Source organism: Monocercomonoides exilis (assembly GCF_001643675.1).
Source record: "Monocercomonoides exilis strain PA203 chromosome Unknown scaffold40-978991, whole genome shotgun sequence".
NCBI classification, from domain to species: Eukaryota; Preaxostyla; order Oxymonadida; family Polymastigidae; genus Monocercomonoides; species Monocercomonoides exilis.
The window spans coordinates 587879-608865 of NW_027150585.1; the positions used below are offsets into that span (position 1 = coordinate 587879).

General features: G+C 34.8%; 6 protein-coding genes across 6 annotated transcripts; 1 reads left to right on the forward strand and 5 right to left on the reverse strand.

Annotated features, from left to right (window-relative positions):
• Positions 1-3213: 3213 nt before the first annotated feature.
• Positions 3214-4278, reverse strand: MONOS_16154 (uncharacterized protein). The gene has a single exon (XM_067869068.1). It carries the CDS (start codon positions 4060-4062, stop codon positions 3643-3645), a length of 420 nt encoding a protein of 139 aa, XP_067722776.1. The 5' UTR covers positions 4063-4278; the 3' UTR covers positions 3214-3642.
• Positions 4279-4605: 327 nt separating this feature from the next.
• On the forward strand, positions 4606-4878 carry MONOS_16153 (uncharacterized protein; the record flags this gene model as incomplete). The annotated part of the gene is made up of 1 exon (XM_067869067.1): positions 4606-4878. One exon carries the CDS (start codon positions 4606-4608, stop codon positions 4876-4878), a length of 273 nt encoding a protein of 90 aa, XP_067722777.1.
• Positions 4879-6270: 1392 nt separating this feature from the next.
• Positions 6271-6924, reverse strand: MONOS_17987 (uncharacterized protein; the record flags this gene model as incomplete). Its single annotated transcript, XM_067870962.1, has 4 exons — positions 6271-6312; positions 6466-6517; positions 6655-6673; positions 6807-6924. The coding sequence occupies 4 exons, from the start codon at positions 6922-6924 to the stop codon at positions 6271-6273; spliced, it is 231 nt and encodes a 76-aa protein (XP_067722778.1).
• Positions 6925-8137: 1213 nt separating this feature from the next.
• On the reverse strand, positions 8138-8881 carry MONOS_17988 (uncharacterized protein; the record flags this gene model as incomplete). The annotated part of the gene is made up of 2 exons (XM_067870963.1): positions 8138-8443; positions 8546-8881. The coding sequence occupies 2 exons, from the start codon at positions 8879-8881 to the stop codon at positions 8138-8140; spliced, it is 642 nt and encodes a 213-aa protein (XP_067722779.1).
• A 100-nt stretch (positions 8882-8981) lies between these two features.
• MONOS_17989 (uncharacterized protein) lies at positions 8982-9371 on the reverse strand (the record flags this gene model as incomplete). The annotated part of the gene is made up of 1 exon (XM_067870964.1): positions 8982-9371. One exon carries the CDS (start codon positions 9369-9371, stop codon positions 8982-8984), a length of 390 nt encoding a protein of 129 aa, XP_067722780.1.
• A 1743-nt stretch (positions 9372-11114) lies between these two features.
• Positions 11115-12600, reverse strand: MONOS_15351 (uncharacterized protein; the record flags this gene model as incomplete). The annotated part of the gene is made up of 2 exons (XM_067868221.1): positions 11115-12200; positions 12292-12600. 2 exons carry the CDS (start codon positions 12598-12600, stop codon positions 11115-11117), a joined length of 1395 nt encoding a protein of 464 aa, XP_067722781.1.
• Positions 12601-20987: the final 8387 nt, after the last annotated feature.

Below are 20987 nucleotides of genomic sequence, written 5' to 3' on the forward strand. Positions count from 1 at the left end.
CACTTTATTCAGGTATGTTTTTTTTTTTTTTTTTTTCCAAAGGAATGTAGTATTGGTTGCATTTTTTACCCCAACAACTTTAAATGACAAAAAAATATAGAAATTGAAAATCTTGGAAAAAAAATTGTGGTCGGAACAAAAGTTGGATTGGAAAAATTTTGTCCCAATTATGTTTGTGGAATTCATGTTATTTTTATTTTTTTAAAAAAAAAATATTATTAATAGACATTATCAGCAAGATCTCGTTTCACTATTTTTTCCAAATATTTTTCTTATCATTGTTAGAAAAATAATTGTAAAAAAATCTCAGTGTTGATTTTTTCAAAATGTGGGTTTTCAATTCTCAAAGAATTCACTATTACTTCATTCTCTTTTTCTTCTTTTTTTCTTGACTTTTTTCTATCTTTCTTTTCTGTTTTTTCTTTATTATAAAAAATCCTCATCAGTCAAAAGAATGTCCTGTATAATAAAACCAGTTTACCATTTTCTTTCATGTACTCAAAAGTTCCTTGAGCAGCTCCGAATGGATTTCAACTGAAAGATGAAAATGAACAAATGTTTCCATTTATGATGTCTGAATTTCTGATGGAAACAATGAATGAAGAAATACTTAAAAAACAAAATCAATGTGAACTTCTCTTCTCATAACGTAAGAAGATTATAAAGCAAATTTGTAATAAAAGTTATGACTTATTTCAATGATATCTATTAAAAAACTCTTCAATTGAAAGGCTTTTATAGTATGAGAAGTTTGGGGAAAAAAATGAGCAACATTCTTCAGGAGAATTAGAAAACTTCTTCCGTGTCTGAAAAAGCTCTTGAAGAATGTGTGTCAAGAATGATAAATTATCGAATAAAATTTTTAGTCACAATCCAAATTTATTAAAAGTTTATTTAGAAGTTTGACTGTTTCGACATTTATGAATAATGAAGAATTTCTTAGCAAACATTCATTTCCCCCGAAAATGAGTACTGATAAATTTCTAAATATTAATATGTTTTATTGGGACAAAATATTTTGCTTCATGAATTTTGTTCCATTCTATATTTTTTGAAATTATTTCTCAATTTTAGAATTATTCAGTCACACCATTTATTATTCAAATTTGGAAAACTTATTATTCAAAATTGTTAAACTTTTTAATCAAAATTAATAAAAATCAGTCTTTTTTATAAAAAATTATTTTACATAATACGATCACTGGCTGAGTGTCAGAAGGTGATTAAAATGTTTTGTTTTTTTCATTATTCTTAAAAAGGATGAAAAATCGAACCCCGATTTTTATTATTTGTGAATAAGCATAAAATTTTTTGATTTTTCAGAAAAAAAAATCGTTGTCATAAAAATCGGATATTTTTTGAATTATATAACATTGCATTGTTGGATTATATATAATTCAATCAAGAAAAGTTATTGGATATAAAAGATCTTAAGATGAACAATAAATAACAAATGAAGAATTTCGAAAATGCATTCATGGATTTTTTCAGTTGTGAAAAATATATATATTCAGTTTGATAAATTATAACAAATAAAATATTTTGATTGAATGATGTTTTGCCAAGCAATGAGAGGTTTGTTCGTTTGAAAATTATCCGATTTTTATGACAACGATTTTTTTTCTGAAAAATCAAAAAATTTTATGCTTATTCACAAATAATAAAAATCGGGGTTCGATTTTTCATCCTTTTTAAGAATAATGAAAAAAACAAAACATTTTAATCACCTTCTGACACTCAGCCAGTGATCGTATTATGTAAAATAATTTTTTATAAAAAAGACTGATTTTTATTAATTTTGATTAAAAAGTTTAACAATTTTGAATAATAAGTTTTCCAAATTTGAATAATAAATGGTGTATTTCTTGTATTATAATGAAAGACTTATCATAATGCGGTTGCAGAAAAAGTTTTGGATATATCTTTTTTTTTCCATAATTGCAGTCATAATCTGATATTATCACATCAGGTTTTGCCCAACTTTTTGTGTCTTCATCCGATTATGATTATTCACGATGTTCCTTCACACTGAAAAAACAAAAAATAACTAATTAATTTGTTTTGTTAAAAAAAATTATTTTTGATTTTTTGTTAATTCATCATACAGATATCGCACAAATTACCGGACATGATCGATATCACGATAACTGCAGAAGGAATAATTCTGATAATTTTCCTCAAAATTTATCTCATCAATACAAACTCAATTGATAAACGAGAATTTCAAAACAGCTTTATTTGTGATCAGTAAAAATTTATTTTTGAAATCTCGGAGAAACTCAAAATTCTATTTTTCTGAGATTATAGAAATAATTTTCTCTGAGCACAAATGGAGCTATTTTGAAAGTCTTGTTTATCAACTGAGTTTGTAATAATGAAATATATTTTGAGGAAAATTATCAGAATTATTCCTCCTGCAGTTATCGTGATATCGATCTTGTCCGGAATTTTGTGGGATGTCCGGTAATTTGTGTGATATCTGTAAATAGTTTTTTTTTAAATGGGACAAAATATTTGACTTCAGGCATTTTCATTGAAAAATTATGCACTTCAGATTAACTTTTTGAGATCAAAAAACACAATAAAAATGGGTTCATTTTTTTTAATTCGTGAAATGTTGGAAAACTATATGTTTTGACTTCAACAATGCCTGTTTACTGGTATGAAAATCAAATTTATTTTGAAATTTGAGAAAGTCAAATAAAGTTATGAGCGAAGTAATTTTTCAATGCTATGTGCATTTAAAGCTTTAAAGTCCGTATTTTCACCCAAATGAAAAACGATATTTTAATTATCTAATTATTTTTTTAAGATAAAACTGAACACATATTTGAATTTTTGAAAAATCGAAATTCTTGATAAAAAAATCGATTTTTTAGTGAAAATAGCTCCAATTACAAAAAAAGGATATATATATATTTTGTAAAAAGATTTTATGGATGGAAAATGAATGAAAAACAAGAAAAAATATGTTCTCATTCATTAAAACATTATTATAACATATGGGTGATTTTTTTTGATATTATAAAAAAAGATCAAAAATTGAAAAAATAAAATTTATAGTGGTATTTTTTGATCAAAGAGTTTTATTCATTTGTTACAAGTATTTAACTTTTAAAATCGCAACATATGTTTGTTTTATTTATATATACAAAAAATACATACCTTTTTTCATTAAAAAGAATTTTTTGATCAAGTTTAATTTTAATTTACTTTTAACGAATAAATAAAACTTCAGAAAAAAAATAGAAGTTTCAAGACTAACTTTGCAATACTCATAATTGGGAAAAGAAAGCAAAATACATTGAAAAAGTTTTAAATTTGAATAAAAAAATATTTTTTTTTGACATTCTAAATATGACAATAGTTTGTATCTTTTGTTTCTTTGGCTTCAATATCACATAATCATTATTCCGGTCTAGTGATTGAGTAACTGGATGGAATTGTGGAAAAGTTAATATTTCCAAGAACAACTGAATAAAATTCTTCTATTTCTCTCTCTTCCCCTGATCTTATAACTTATAGACTTCTCTCTCCATCCCCTTTGCTCTTCATCCAAAATTTTCCATTATTGTTTCTTTTGCATTCTCATTCTGCATGCACACTCAATCGCTCATTAATCGCCAAAGAAATTCATTCCCCTCATCCTGCACTTCCTCTTCTTTCTTCTTTCATTTCTTCATTAATTGCTAACTCCCCCGCCCTCTCCCTCTCCCTCACCAAATGCACCATCACCAACATCAACTCAGAACAGTTGAGCCAACAGACTGCAACCGATGGCGGGTGCATCTCATTCGCAGCATCTACCCCTGCCAACTCCTTTTCAGTGAGTGACACAGCCTTCTCCAGCTGCTCTGTGAGCGAGGATACAAGTTCTGGAGGAAGAGGTGGCGCTCTCATGATCGAGTTCAATGAAGGCTCACAAGTGTCATCCACAACCTTTTCCATAACCAATATCGTGTTTTCAGCCAACAAGGCCAGTGTTGGAAGAGATATGTATTTTGTGTGTGAATCCCTTGTCGCTTCTGTGAAAGAGCCCTTGTTCGCCTTCATGGGAAACATCACTCAGAAAGACAACTCGGTTGTTGGACATGACAGAACAGAAGCATTTGGCAACTGGAATGTTGATTTGTTTAAAATTTCTCTACGAGAATACAGTGACAATGAATATGTGGATAGCAAACTTCAGATCAAAGCAAAATATTGTTGGACATCAAAGATGCCCTGCAAGAGTGCGCACGATGCGAGGGGGCTTCTGAAGTGGGTGCAATGGAATGTTGCGAAGATAAAGACAAAGAAGACAAAAAAGCTGAAGGTGAAGAGGAAGATGCAGTTGAAGCAACAGAATAGTTTTTGTGCATGCAATACGAAAAGATATTATGAAAGTTGATACATGCTATTTCTTATCTTTGAAACTCTTTCTTTCTCTCTCAATTTCTCCTTCTTCTTCTTCTTTTTTGGAGAGCTCCTTATCCAGCAAAAGAAGAAATTTGCAGAAAGCGTTGAAAGTGGAAGGAGATCGAGAAGGAGGAGATAAGAAGAAGGATTAGAAGAAGAGAATGAGGAGGAAGAGAAGAAAATGATGCAACTTCCAATACCCACCTGATGCTAACAGCAGCATCATCAGAGGACGAGACCATGGAGGGGGACTGGGAAATGAACGACGCAAAAGAAAAGGAAGAAGACGAGGAAGAAGACGAGGAAGAAGACGAGGAAGAAGACGAGGAAGAAGACGAGGAAGAAGACGAGGAAGAAGACGAGGAAGAAGACGAGGAAGAAGACGAGGAAGAAGAGGGGAGAAAAAGAAAACAAAACACTTTCTTTAACTCAGGCTCAAACCCTCCCTGCTGCTTCCTCTTCTATCTCTCTTCTCTGTAATTGAGTAAACCGCTTCTTGGTAACCCTTCCACTCAGATGAATTCGTTGACAATAGGCAGTCATGTAATTTTTCACTAAATATTTTACATCAGACATTTCATCCATACGTGTAAATAAGTCTTCTGCCTCTTCTGCAAAAGATTCAGATGTCTTGGCCTTCGAAGAAGAAGACGAGGAAGATGAATAGCACAATAAGGTTATTCCGAATATCATCAAATGAAATAATCGACTTCTGTAATTCGCCCTTTCTTCTTCTTATGCAGTGTCCTTTTCTCTCTCCTTCTATCTCTCCTTCTCTCTCTCCTTCTCTCTCTCCTTCTATTTCATCATCCAAACACTAAGTCATTAATGAATTTCTCATTAGGGAGCAATAATTTCTGCAACACATCATCTGACGCTGTTGAAAGCAATGGAAGAAACATGAGCAAAATACTTCATTTCTCTGGCTGTTGTATTTATGTTGAAAAATTCTCGAACTTGAAAAAAGGATGTTCATCAGTGACGCTACAGAAAACAACTGCAAGATAAGAATCTCAGGTAAACTGCTTGTCATCCAATTTATTCAGCCATTTTTGCTTCTATTTCCACAAGAAGAGAAAGAAGATCCATTTGAATAAATGTTTGTTTCTGCCGATAACATGCACGAACGGGCAAATCACAAATGTGAAGAATACAAGCTCAGCGGCGGTGGTTCAAATTGAGTGAAAAGGAAGGAAGAGACAACTTTGTTGATTGGGGAGCGGGCTTCAGATGTGATAGTGATTGAATATGATGGGAAGAACAGAACATCCTGCACTATTATGTCGCTTCAACAGTAGGAGGACATCAATGAAGAAGAAGAACATTGCAATGAGTTGGTTGATGTTGGAGAGCTGGAAAAGCCCGTAAGGCGTGGTCATGTGGCAGCTATTGTGGAACTTGATATGGAAAAAAATGAAGGTGTCCAACTTATTGAGGATATTTGATGAAATAATGCTTTTCGTGAAAGTAGAATTCAAGTGAAGAGAATAAGTTGCGCTGTTCAGAGGCCGAAGAGAAGGAAAGCTGGAGCGTCTGGAATGAGAGGCATTTTCAGAAAAGAAGGGGTAATGGAAAAGAAGGAGAGATCTCTTTTGCAAGAAAGAAGAAAGGATGTTTGCTTTGGATGAAGGGCGCTTGACGGGCTCGAACAGGGTTGAGATGATGCTATCAGTGGATGGTAGATTTGAGAAATAAGAAGAAGGCGATGATGACGAAGAGAAGATGTTTCGAGAAAAAGCAAGGGTGAGCGGTGTGGAGGCAGACAGCTGCATCACAGGAACAATAACGTCAACATCAAGTGCGCAGGAGATGGTTCCCAGTTCAGTCTTTTTCATCAGCTTTGATTCCAATGCTGACACAAACACTGGGAAGTTATCCTGGAAGAGATCCGCAGCCCATGCTTCGCGATCGAAACTGATTGAAAATAAGTGATTTAGTGAGGGATGATTCATATGGATGAATATTAATTGATTGAATTAATTGAATAAAAAATTTGAATAAGATTAATTTGAAAAACATGAAATGGAATAAAAGCAAAATATTCAATAATAGAAAAATATAACAAACCTTATTAAATGAGGAATCGCACTTTGATCTCTTCTTGATCAGAACACATTGGCTATTGATTGTTTGAGTCACAACAGAGTGGATAGATTGAGCGTCTTAATGATTTCTAAGGAAATGTTGTTCGAACAGGCATTTCGATGCATATTGTCAATTAGCACTTTCACAAAATGACAGTTGAAATCAGCACACAAATTCCTGTCAAGAATGTCTGTGAAAAACAAGAGTGAATTTAAAGCAAATAGTTCAAAATTTAAAAAGAATATGAAATAAAAATAGAAATAAATTATTTGTTTTTAATTGATAATATTTCTTAATTAAATATAAAGAAAATCAACTCAAACATTTCTTCCAATCTTCTCCATCACCAACATTAATCCGCCTGAAATTCTGTTCTTTTCTCTCGCCGAGCTCAGAATATCCTCCACCTTTGACTCCCTTCGCTTTCCTTAAACACCCCATCTTTAAAAATCTAGTCAATTTTGTTTGTAATTAGCCAAGTTTCACCAAAGATAAAAGAATTCTTTAGCCAGTCTTCTAAAGATTTCAACACTTGGGGAGTGAAACTTCGCCTCTTCTCCAAACTTCTTCTCATGTGTTATAAACTGTGTCTTCTTTTCATTCGCAATCCTATTTAACTATATGATAGACTTCTTCGCCTGCGTTTCTGCCCCGCTCAAATCAGACAACAACAAATACAACTCAGACTGGTAGATTCCATTGAAGCTTCCATTTCCCCTCTTCTCTGCTGCTTCCACCGCATTCTTCAGTAACTGGTCTGCGTATTGTAACTCAAATACAACCCCACAAAGCTTTCCAAACTCTCTTCTATTGTATCCTTCCAGACAATGCGAAAAACCGTGTAGGTTAGAGAACTTTACAAGGTGGTCCGCACCTAAAACTAGCTAGTCATTCGTCGTTCACTTCTCATCGACGGTAAGTCTGTCGCTTTTAACAATCAAGTTCTCGTTCAGCGCATAAAACAGGTTCGTGACAACATCCAACTACGCACACGAAATATACAGCGTGCGCTCAATATTCACTAACGGAATCTTCTATGTCTGCTCCTTCTCTTGCTGCTGCTGCCTCTGGAACAAATTCATAACATGCTGATGGCTTAACGAAGGCTGAGTGGTAAGCAAAAGAGAAGATATATCGCAGTTAACATGCCGAGTGTTCATCGCATATTGTGTTTATAGAAGATGTTGACCTTCACCTCTCCCGCATTGGCGTCAGTGCCCTTCGGCATTCCAGCTTTCCTCTCTTTTCCCGATGCGATTTCTCAGCCCGCTTCACCTGGCTCAGGCGCAGAAGTGGGACATCCCCGAACCCATCACTTCTTTCCGTCTGCTCTCCGCTCGTTCTCTCTGTCCAACGCTCTTGGCCTTCTCCTCCGCTCTTTCATCCATCTGATGCCCCAAATCCTATCTTCGGCTCCACACCCAATCAACTTGTCCACGATGTAAGCGAGCCAAACAGAAAATTAGATACTGCGGCTTCCGATGGCTCCGATGTCGTGATAAATGAAAGACGCTGTTCCTTCTCTTCGCTTGCTTTGTGCCGTACTGCATACGGACGGAAGCAATATGGCTCAAGCTCATCCGGTTCTGGTGACCATGGAAGTGTTGCGAACAGCGGCTCCCCTAATCCGTCTCCTGCAGATCCATTTTGGGCTTCAGCTTCCCCCTCTAATTCCTCTCGCTCCTTCTCCCCCTTCGTCCTCGTGCCTCTCGTCCTGGACATTGTCCTGGTCTTTTTGCTGTGCTTCCTTTTCCGCTTCTTTCGTCATTCTGCCCTGCCTCGCTGCACCCCGCTCTTCATGCTCCATGCTCTCTCCCGTTCCACTTTCTTTTTCATCTCCACTTCTGTCTTCTCCATCCTCTTTGGAGTCTCTATCTTCATTTCCACTCTCCTCTGCATCTTCGCCATCGCCAGTCCGCTCGTATCTCCAAGGAAGATGGCGGCGGCGGTAGTGCGGATGCTGATGATGATAGCAGTGGTGGCGGCGGCTGTTGCAATGCTCATCGACATCCACATGCAACGCCTCCTCCTCTTCTCCTGGCTACACAGAATCCCTCAACACCATCCGCTCCACCATCCGCTGCGGATAAACAAGGACAACACTGTCTGGCTGCGAATACAGAAACGTCATCTCCTTTCGGCTTCTCGCTGTCGCTGGTGCAGATGTCCTTCCTTCCGCCCATTCTCCAGACCTTTTCCCTCTCGGCGTTTCTCCCTCAAAATCCTCCTCAAAATCCTCCTCAAAATCCTCATCTCTCCTTCCTCTTCCAATCTTTGTTCTTCCCTCTGCCTCCTTCCCATCTCCTCTCTCATCCTCCATCACGTAGCAATTCTCGCTGACTTCTCCCCTTTCTCTTTCTTCTCCTTCTTCTCCCCTCTTCAGAATGTGCTCTTCCATCGTCTGCTTCTGCTACTGATCCTCTTCTCGTCTGTTCTTCCAAACCCCATTCATCTCCCCTCCACTCTCGCCCTTTCTGCCTCTGCTCCAAATAGAACTCTCACCTCGCTTCTTCTCTCCTCTGCCTCGCAAGCATCGTCTTGCTCATCTCCATTGCCCTCCTCTTCGCGTTCTTCTCTCCCAGCTTTCGGTTCAGCCGCAGCCTTATCTCCCGCATCTTCACCGCCCCTTCCCTCCACTCCCGCTCCTTCTCGTCCTCCCGCAGCATCACTGACACCTTGAACTCTTCCCCCACATTCATCTTCTTCTGCACCGTCGTCACACGCGAAAGCTCCGATTCCTTAAAGAACTCACCCCGCGGCTTCAGCAGCAGCAGCGTCGGCGACACCCCTTCTGCTGCCCCAGCTGCCCGCCGCCGCCGCAGCTCCTGCTTCCCCGACCCTGCCCGCTCTGCCTCCCACCGCTCAAACTGCCCAACCGACTCCTGCATTTTGTTCTTCGACTGTCAACTCCCGGTATGCCATGTTTCAGCCCATCACCAACCAAATGGACGCGCACCAACACCGCACCATCTGTTTTCTGCTCGCAATTCTGAGACTAGCATATTCAACAGACGCGTCTGCTTCGTCAAAAAAAGCCATGTGAGAATGTTTTCTGTATCTGAATCAGAGAAAAAATAAAATAAAATCATGAAATGGCCTTAAAATATTACAAATATTAAGTTCAAAATTGATTTTTAAAAAAATGAAGATTGAATTAAATGGATTGAACAAAATAACCTTTCTAATTTTCTATTCTGCCCCTTTCTATTCTCATTCCTTTATCTCTCCTCCTTCTTTAGTTCTCGGTCGTTTCCTTTCTTTGCAGTTCAGCTTCTGTAACAAATGTCTCCCTTGTCCTGCATCTAATCGAAGCATTCTTTTGCTTTTCTTGCTCTTTCGCAGCTGTCTTCCGCCAACAAACAATTGAATTCCCCGTCTCATTGCATTAGCCACAACGCGCTGTGAAAGCACTTTCACATTAAAAATATGCCACTTCTTCAATAATAGCTGCAACTCGCCAAGAAGATGAATGAATGAATGATATTTCATTCGTCTTGTTGGCGCACGAGCAGCAGAGTGAACTCAATCAGCGCCAGAAAATATGTTCGCTTGAAAGAAGCATCTGAAGAATTCTCCATTTTTTAAAAACCATTTCCATAAAAGCAGCAACGCAAGATAAATACAGGCCAACAGTTTAAGAATCAGATATTACTGACAAACAAACATAAAATATAAAGATTTTGAATATATTTTGACATATTTTTTAAAAAAAGTGGTAAATAAAAAATATATTTGAGAAATAATAGCATTACAACAAACATTAAAAAACAGAAAGTTAAAGCAAACCTGTAAAAAGTTGGAAAAGCAAGTGATTTTAAAGAAATGAAAGAAACAAAACTCCAGCTTTAATCAGAACCATATCTTTTTGAAATTTTGAATATTTATTGAAAAAAAAAAACAAATATCAGAAAAATTTTTATTGTTTGTCTAATTGTTATATACGTGATAAGAGTTAGTAAAATGTTTTTTTTGATTTTTAAAACGTTGTATTTGAAGAGCATCAGCTCTTTTTCTTTGTCCAAACAATGGCGATCACAAAATGACAGAATCCTCAGGGGTCTTTTTTTTGCATAAAATGATTGTTTTCACCATTTTAACTTCATCTATAGCCAAAAAACTGCATTCTTCTACCTGCAATTTTCGCCCTTTAACGCTTATTTTTTTGATCTTTTTGACCCCTTGGAAATTCGGATCATGGGTCAGATCCTTTTTTTCATTCAAACTTTTAAAAATTTTTTTGAAAAGATTTTACATGTTTATTGACATATGTTATTATCTCAAACTTAATATTTTCGATATTGATATTTGAACTTTGCTAATCAGTTTTTTGCTTCATTATTATTGATTCTTTTTTTTCAGAAATTTGGGTATTTTATTATTAAATTAGAAATGATTTTTTTATTCACAATTTCAATAGTCATATGGTTTCAAAAGTCATGTTACGTGAAAAAAATGTTGATTGAATATTAGAATATTGTTGTCTTGTATTCAACGAATTGCAAAACGAATCAAAAATAAAAAATGTTAAAAAACAAAGAAAAAAAAAGAGAGAGAAGAGAAAAAAATTTTTTTCAAAAAAATATCTGGCAAAAAAAAAGAAAGAAAGAAAGAAAAATAAACTAAATAACAATTTAATCTTTCGATTGAGTGATTTTATAAAAGCACATAGTTCCACTCCATCCTTCATTTGCCATTGCTTTCCAATAAGCGTTATTGAACTTTGGATTCACACGAGAGATGACACCATCGTTGCACTCCAACAGCTGAAGTTCTCCAGTCGATTCGTCTTTCCCCTCAACAACAACAGCAATAAAATGTCCAATTGGTGAAGGTTTTGCAGAGCGAAGAATGTATCCAATAAAGTTATACTCGGTTCGAGGAAACTGAAGCAACTCACCTTTCTGTTGAATTGTTTTTTCAGACGTGACAGTCATTGCTTTTGGCCCAGAACCATTTCCACAGAATGTTATTGTTTTTGGTGGAGGCACAACTGGAATGTTATCTTGTAAGCTGTGATAAACGGTCAGGATCTTCGGAAATCTATCTATTCGAGTCCACTGAAAAAACATAGTATTCATCCCACAGTATGAGTCAACACATAGTTCTTGATCAGTAATCTGCTCCATCACTCTCAACGATTGATTCAACCCTTCAACAACAGATGGATGATGAATAATAACATAAAACGAAGGGCACTGGTTGTTGACGCGAACATGGCAACACCTCCCACAGAGTTTGAATGAAGACTGCTTCACAATGAAATCTTTTTTGATATTGCATCCATCAGTTACTGCACTGTTCAAAACAGAATTGAATGCTGTTGTTATTCCCATTGGATCAGTAATGCTCCCACCATTTTTTTCGATGAATGATTTGAATGATTTTGTTCCCCAGATCCTTTTTGTGATGCTGTGTGAACGGATTGCGTTGAATAGCCTTCCAAAAATAAATGCTCCTCCACGTTTCTTTTTGACATCACAAGTCACACCAAATGAAGCTAAACACTGACAAACAGATGCCAAAGCACATGAAGCTCCAAAATTGATTAGTTCCCTTCCACTTTCGCACAACACCTGTACATATGAACGTGATTCTTTCGAAAAAGGGTTAGTCGGGAATAGCAAAGAAGGAGGAAATTGAAAGAAACTGCTCATCTGTGGAACTGTTGGAAGAATTGAATAAGGATTTCCTAATGCTTCCATTGAAGTTTGTTGCTTCTAAACATCATACAAAAAATAAATCAAACAATTATTGATTTGCCTGTTTTAATGAATCAGGCAAATAAAAAAAATAAAAAAAAAACCAAACCTCGAGTTCTATTTCCATCTTACCTCCTTTAATATCATTGCATTTCTTTTCTTTTCTTTTCAGAAAATCTTCCTCACTCTCTGTCTCTTCCTCATCACTTTCTTCTTCTTCAGACATTTGATCATCAGCCTCATCTTCGTCTGAAGAAATGACACTGCAACATGAATATGAAGACGGCTTCCGTAATGTTAAATTTGTCGATTTTTCTTTGTCATCCTCCTTCAAATTATCTCCAATGCATTTGATTCTGTAAGAAAAATCCTGCTCAAGTTCATGTTGGGAAAACCATTCAGTCAGGCACAGCAGCATTTTTTCTTGGACATGCGGGTTCGATTCATTGAAAGGGAGCTTCATCTTCTGGACGATTTTGTGTAATGGTACTTATTTTTAAATGAATATAAAAAATACATAAAAAAGATAATAAGAAAGAAATTTAATGTTAAATAAAACAAAAACAAAGAAACAAAAAATAAAACAAGAAACAAACATCCAAAATTTTTCATTAGATTATTCAGAAAAATATTTCCGTTGGAAGATTTACAAAAAAATACAAAGAGCACTTTATTCGCATGATCAATTGACATTTGTCCAAAAAAGTTTGACAGTGAATCAACATCATTCATTATACTGCTTTTCCGCAAGCTTGAATGAATCCTAGAAGATCCAGAGGAAGACAACTTCTGAGAAGACATCGAAGGAATCAGTTTTATGGGTTAAATCAGCTAATGACTGAAATTTTTATATTAAAATATTTATTAATATAATAAAATAGACTTTATTAAAAACTCACAAAATTTTAAAATTTTTATAAAGATCGTAATATTTAAAAAGAAATAAATAAATTTAAAATTTAAAACATTTTAAAGAAAACAATGGCGATCACAAAATGACAGAATCCTCAGGGGTCTTTTTTTTGCATAAAATGATTGTTTTCACCATTTTAACTTCATCTATAGCCAAAAAACTGCATTCTTCTACCTGCAATTTTCGCCCTTTAACGCTTATTTTTTTGATCTTTTTGACCCCTTGGAAATTCGGATCATGGGTCAGATCCTTTTTTTCATTCAAACTTTTAAAAATTTTTTTGAAAAGATTTTGCAATTATGTGGTTCTTATTTCACAAATATCGATGGTTTTGTTGTAACTTTTTCGTTAAATGTTTTCAAACATCAATTTTTCATTGTATTGAGATTTCATAGAAAATCAGTGAAATGAAAAAAAATTCGTTAAAAAATGACAATCGTTTTGCAATCAAAATGACATAAAAAAACAAAAAGTACTTCATGATATTAATCATTTTAAAAATTGAAAACTGTTAGAAATTTTCAAATCAGATTCAATAACTTTCAATAAAACATAATTCTAAAACATAACCATAAAAACTATCACCAAATGTCAACTAAATATCAACAATTCTGAACAATAAAAAATATAAGAAGAAACAGTACTTTAACAACAAATTCATGGTATCAAAGACAATTCCAAACAAAAAAGAATACTTATATTAAAAGTTCAAAAACTTACTTGTCTTTTTTCCCTCTGTTTTCCATCCACTCTCCCCTTTCTGATATTTCTCTCACTTTGACTCAAAAAGATCAAATCCAACAAAGAAAAAAGACAAACACAATGATAAAACAACATTTCACACTCTCAACAACTCTCCCTTCCAAAAACCTCACTCAAAGATCAATGAATTCCTTCACAACTCTATCTATTAATGAATCTCGATATATACATGTATAAGCGGGACAATAACCAAAAGAAAACAATCGGATTCTAACTGTTGTGCACCTGGGAGGCTGTTCGTCGTATCCAGGTCCGGATAAAGCAGCCCGAAGGCTGCAATATCTAATACGAACAGTCATGTCCAGCACCCTTCCGATAGAGTGCCAGCTAAGCATGCACAACAACTAGTTTCTTAATAGGGGACACCAAAAGAACAATTTTGAGATTCATTAAAAGAAGAAGAGTCAAGAAGAAGCTCAAATCTCCTTGAAAGAAGATCTTGAGAAGATTAAGAAAGAAGAGAAGAGTTAGATGATGTGATATCAGAGTTGAAGGTCTTTCTTGAACGTTGCACTTTCTCTTTCATTGTCGAAGATTCAAGGGCAACCAGAGAGCGTTGAGGAAGATATCCAACAGCTGAAGCAGAGACAAATGAGCCTTTGCGCTCAAAATACAAGTAGTCCTTCATGTGAGGGACTGATAATGACGGCCATGAGATTTGTTGAGATGGTACATATTCTTCAAAGTACCTCTCATGCTCAAAGTTATTGACAGATGTTGAAAATGATGAAGAGTTTGATGACGTTGTTGAGAAAATGTTTGATTGTGAAGTTGAAGAAGCTGATTTCGAAGTGTTCATATTGTTTTCGAAGAAGTCGATCAAATCATGAAGTGTGGTGATGTGTTCAGTCGAAAGATTGTTGTCGATTGCATTCACTAACGCACCAAATTCACTATCACAAATATTTTTTCCGTGGTGCTCAGCGAAGAAGTTGAGTTGAGTATTTTTCTTTTTGAGAAGTTTGGATTGTTTGGAGAGGATGAAGTGAAGAAGGAAGCGATTTCGGTTGTGTGGACCTGAATCGCAGAAGAACTTAAAAGTGTGAGTGTCTGAGAAGAAGTGTCTTTTGATCACAGATTCCAGACACTCAATAACAAATCTGTGATCATTTGAGAGGCAGTCGGAGAAGAAGTTGAATGTTCTTTTTATTTGTTGATTATTAATTTTTTGAAGAGAGATGATTGTGAATTGAGAAACTTGTTGGTAATTAAAGAATTCTTGTTGAAGTTGATTTTTTCTGATAGGGAGTTTCCACTTCTCTTTGAAGTCGAAGACGAAGACTGCTTCTCCCTCTTTCAAATTGTCGACAGTTGATTGATAGTGTTTTCGTTGCATTTCTGCAACTAGTCGATGTTGTCGAAGAAGTTTGAGTGTATGAAACTCGGCAGAAGAAAGTCCATTTTTATTTTGTGAAGACTTCAGTTTGTTTTCGAGATAGTTGAGTTTCTCGCACATTCCACAAAGATCTGTGCGTCTTTTCGCTTTGGAAAAGTTGGTAGTGAGTTTGTAGAAATGGGAAAGAGAAACTTTGATGTTTGTTTCTTCGGAAAACTCTTTCCATAATTTTGTCTTTGGCTTGAAGATTAATCTCTTTTCATTGGGAGAAAAGATGCCCGTTTTCTTTCTTCTTTCTTTCAGTGCTTCCAATCCATAACTTGTTGAAATTGACGAAGAGAGTGGAGGAATGGAAGAAGTTTGATGTGGTGGTGTGATGAATGAAGATGACGTTGTCGTGGTTGTTGTTGACGATGATGATAAGTTATTTGAAGTGTTCAAATTTGATGTTTCTGAAGAAGATGATGAACCACCAAATTGAAGTGTTGACAGTGTTGGTTTTGTTTTTTCCTTGATATAGAATGAGAGTGATGGAGTGAAACCTTGTGAGTGAAGATTATTCCATGATGAATTCCAATTATCATTATCAAATTCTGTCATATCAGCATCGTTGCAAATATTCCATGAGACATCGTTTCCTCTATTTCTTTTGATGACAGCGATATAATGACCATTTCTTTGATCCAACTGTTTATGAAGAATTTGTCCAGAAAGATGATAAATAATCGTTTCCTGATTATCTTTTTGAAGATGTTGAATTCTTTCTGTTGAAAACCCTTTGCAGAAAGTACGCTGGTTAACACGATCTGTTTCTATTAGAAATGTTCTTGAAGGAGAAGAACTAGCAACATTAGTGCATTCATGACAGAGGGCTAGCACCTCTGGAAATGCAGCCATTTCCTCCCATTTCGCAGCACAGCATTTTTCGTTGCATTTATTGCAAAAAACACAATTCTTTCCATCCAAAACTTCAGTTGCAAAGAGAGAAGATAGTCCATTATGAGTCGAGGAAGAATTGATAACAACATTGTTACAAATTTCATTGAAGTTTGATGTGATTTGTTGGCATTTTTGGCATTTGATATGAGTGATTAAAACAGGATTGAAGGTGTCCTTGCTTATCAACTCATCTTTTTGAAGAAGTCTGTGAAGATTTTCAAACGCCTCAGTAACATTTTGTTGCTGTCTGCTGCCAAAGTTGCAGAAATTTTCCCATTTGTCAATAAGAGATGGGACCCATGAACGCACTGCCGTTCCATCTTTAGCCAATTGTTTACAAACACTTATAACACGAGAAGATGTGTTCTTCAAAGATGTTTGTTTTTTGAATAAAGATGGTTTTTGAATAGTTATTGAAGAGAAACATTGAAGAAGAGAAGCCAAATAGCATGTGTTGCCTAAGTTTGGCAATCCTTTTGCTATTTGTGATGATTTATTTGAAGAATATAATGAATTTGAAGTAGATTGAGAATGAGAATGATTTTTTATTGAAATTTCTTTAGCATTCTTTTTTGAAATATTTTTTGAAGAATTATTTTGAATAGATATTTCATTATTTGAAGATTGAATGCTTTGTTGTTGAAGTGTTGTAGTGTCATTGTTTTTTGAAAATGAAGAAAAGAGGGTTTGAAATGCTTGAGGTGGAATTAATGTGGGTGAAGTGGCATAATCGACCAATTGGTCGCTCACAAACACATTATCATTCTGAAATGATGAAGAATTTATTTTTTCTTTCAATTTTTTTGTAATTGAAATTTGTGAAGAAGAAGTTTTTGATTTGAATATTTTGTGAATTGGTATTGGAGATGGAGAAGAATGACGTTTGTGATTTGAATTTTTATTTTGATTTTTTGTTGAACCCCTTTCTCTCCTAATTGGAGTGTTGATTGGAGCATCAACAGCTTGAGAAGAAGAAGTATTGAAAGAAGGAGAATTTTTTTCTGAATCGATGTTCGATTTTTTATTTTGTTGAGATGATGTCGAAGAAGAAGAAGATTGTTTTTTATTTGAAGAAGAATTTTCTGTAATAATTTCTTCATCCCACGCTGCTTCGTCTATAAATCTTGTGTAATCTGGCTCAGCTCGCTGCTTTTTCTTTGCTGACTGAAGCGAAGTTGAGGCTTCAGTCGAATGGGCTAACATCCAGTTATTGCCCTTTTCCCAGTCCTGTTCATTTAAGCCTATAATAAACAGAGAAAATTATTCAAAAAAAATTAAAATAAATACAAACCACTTTTGCAGGACGGAAGGTGAGGTTTTTGTGGTGGAATGATAAATCCTTGGTTCTTTTTGAGCGTTTTCTTCGCATAAATAAATTTTCCTTCTGTGACATCATATCCATAGTCCTGTAAATCGGATAATGATGTGTTGCGGGAAAGCGCTTGTAGCATTGTTGTCTGGGTGTGCAACGGAGCGTTGTTGTACACCACAGACAGGTCTTCCAGCAGCTTTATGTGATATTCTGTTCCAAAAAAAACAAATAATTGACAAATTAAATAGTAAAAAATAACAGAGAGTTTAAATAATATTTTCTACACAATACAAAAAAATTAAAAATCAAACCATTCAAAGACTTCAGTAAATCATTAATTACCGTAGATGATTGCCTGTAAGTGTAAAACTAAGCCTTTGTGACTTACTGACTATCAATGATGAAAATGAATATTCTGACTGACTTTTTCATTTTTTAAAGTCAAAGCATTATTTTTCAATTTGGAATATTTTTCATTCAGTTTGAAAATTTATTCACTCATATTATTTTCATGAATTTAAATATTCAAATCATAGCTTCAAAGAAAAAAATCAATTTGAACATTTTGTTAATGATGGGAAATGACCAGATCAACAATTGGGGAATTTCCAAGTCAGTGACTTGTTGATCTTTTTGTGTCTCAGTCAAAAAAGTCATGTCAATACCCATCATTTTGAACAAAAATTCACTTATCTTAGAGTTTCAAGATGCACAAACAGATTCGAAAATTGTTTGACTGTTTTTTCCTTGCTTTTATTAATTAAACATTTTATTTTTTATTTTAAGTTAATGAGCTATTTGAGAAAACTCGATGAATAAAAAATAAAAAACGGATGTGATTGTTTGAGCCTCACTCTGGTAGAACAAAATGAAAAAGCAGCAATTATGCTTGTGAATCTTTTTCATTACGATTCAGTCATAAAATCATCTTCCTCATCTTCATTTCCATCTTCATCTTCATCATCTTCGTCTCCATCATCATATTTGTCTTGTTCATTATCTATTTTGTTGTCATCATCAAGATCGTCTGACTCATTTTCAGACATGAACGAATCTTTTGATGTTGCAATTGAATCGGAAGATGATGAAGTTGAATTGCTTTTTGCAAGCTAAGTTTTTGATATAATCTCTCTACATTCGACTGACAAAGAAGTTGAAATGCGCCTCAATATTTCTTCATGCATCAATTCAGATTGGAGCAATAGGATGGAGCGAAGGTTTGAAATATTAATAAATTCAGTTTTATTTAAAGAAGATCCTAAGCTGAAAGAATTATATCTGAAGTTACACCAAAGTGAGATGAGTGCATCATTAAGTTTTGTTGAGGAAGATAATGCTCAAATCTATTATATAATTTTTTCAAATAAAAGTTTCAATTACACCATATATTCGAATATTTGTCTTTTTTTGTTTCATCCCATTGCAGTGAATCAAGCTGTGAGCTTATTTTCTTGAGGATGAAAAGAATAACTGTAGACAACAGACACTCTCTTTCATTTAACACTCCCAATGCATTGCTTTTAATATAGTTTTTCTTCATTCATTTTTTGCAATTTTGTTCAGCTGAGTTTTTTTTTGACACATTTCATTTTATAAAACTTTCATATTTATCTCAATAAACAAGGAAAAAATACATTATCTCTTTTATAAGAACAATCATGAAATGAACACAATTAGAAAAATAACAATGAAGCAATTTTCTTTGAACTATTAACTTCATTCTAAATCTCCTCTTTCTTCTTCTTCGCTTTCGTGTTTGCGTTCAGCTCATTACCATATCTATTCCTCTTCTTTTCCACAATAGTGATCATTTTCTTCGTTCTCCATCCAAAGATGACCTTGTTCTTTTCTAGTTGTTCATCCAATCGAAGTGATTCGTCGATGAACGTTTATTCCGAAACCATCACCACAATGCGCTGTGAAGAGTTTTAATGCTCGATCACCTCAACTTATTATTTCATAATGAATATTCTGTCCATAAACACACTTGAAGAAATTTTGTGAATAATGAATGCTGCTGGAAATAAGGAAATGGACAAAGAAACGAAGTTTTGCATTGTTCTGCTATGAAGTTTGCTGAATATTCCACCTGATTGCACAACCTGCCAACGAGAACAGGTTGAAACAAAGTTGATTTTCAAAATTTACTCGTTGAATGAAGCACGAATTTCTAACTCTTCCGCAGAAGACGAACAAGAAGAAGAAGAAGAAGAGACAAACACTTTGGAGCTGCCACACTACAAGCATCTGAAGGCACTTAAAGAATGCCCTCTTTCGTTGCCCCCGTACGCCAAGACGATTTTCCAGCTTAGACGTTTTCTTATTCCCTCTCTGCGTGACGATGAATATCAGCCGACGATCAGAGAGATGACATATACGATTCAGATATGAAATTCATTTCTGAAGATGCAAATAGCAAAAACGAAAATTCTCATATCGATCTGATAAGTTAAAGGTACTCGAAGCAAATAAAGAAATTTAGAGATGAAAAATTTTAACAAAGACAAGAAAGAAAGGAGAGGAAGACAAAGAAGAGGAAGAAAAAGAAGAAGAAAAGAAGGAAGAATAAGAGGAGAAGGAAGAAGAAGAGGAGAAGGAAGAATAAGAGGAGAAGGAAGAATAAGAGGAGAAGGAAGAAGAAGAGGAAGAAGAAGAAGAAGAAAAGAAGGAAGAATTAGAGGAGAAGGAAGAAGAAGAGGAGAAGGAAAAGGAAGAGGATTGCAGAAGGGAAAAGAAAGTGAAAATGAAGGAGAAAATGAAAAAGACAAGGAAGAAGAAATAGACAAAAGAGAAGAGAAACTATGAGGAATAAAACGCAAAGCCGATTGAGTCTTGCCTGATGTCCTTTTCATTCAGCCTTGTTGATACAAAGAACGTTTATGTTCATTTTCCAAAACTTCATCAGAGTCTCTCCACATTCAATTCGTTCCTCACAAAACTCAGAACAAGCTCTATGTTGAACCGCTTCCACATCAGGCACAACTTCAGAGAAGCAGGCAGTATCAACATACGCGACGGATTAGACCTGAGGAAGCAAGATTTTGCGATATGGAGATGGACTTTCCAGAAAATTACTCTCTCTGTTCCACGGATCTGTGTTTCCACTTGCTTCTTCTTTGAGAGGGTTTCACATGATGTCAACAGGGAGGCATGATGTATGGTCTCCACGACAGTTGCAGATGAAATGATTGAAAAAAAAAGGAAACACAGATGCAGATGTTGTCACTGTTGAGACAAATGTTCAATAAATTGTGCCTTTCTTCGCTGGATAAAGTGGAGAATGAAGAAAAAAGTTATTTCTGATTCAACTAAAAATAAATTTACTGACTTTTCTTTTTCTTTTGTTACCTTTTTCTTTTCTTCTTTTCCATTCATCTTTTCCTTTTCTTTCTTCCTCTTTAGCAATCATTTTTTTTTTCTTTCTCTTTTTTCCTCTAAATATTTTCTTTATTCGCTCTTATTATCTGATAAGGTTTTGTCTATTTCTTATTTTTATTCTTCTTTATGTAATTCTTCTTTTCTGCTTATATCCTCATAATCTCA

What these genes read in the sequence shown, in the direction of transcription:
- MONOS_16154 (XM_067869068.1), bottom strand. Translation starts at nt 4,062, where the DNA reads ATGTTTCCCATGAAGGCGAACAAGGGCTCTTTCACAGAAGCGACAAGG.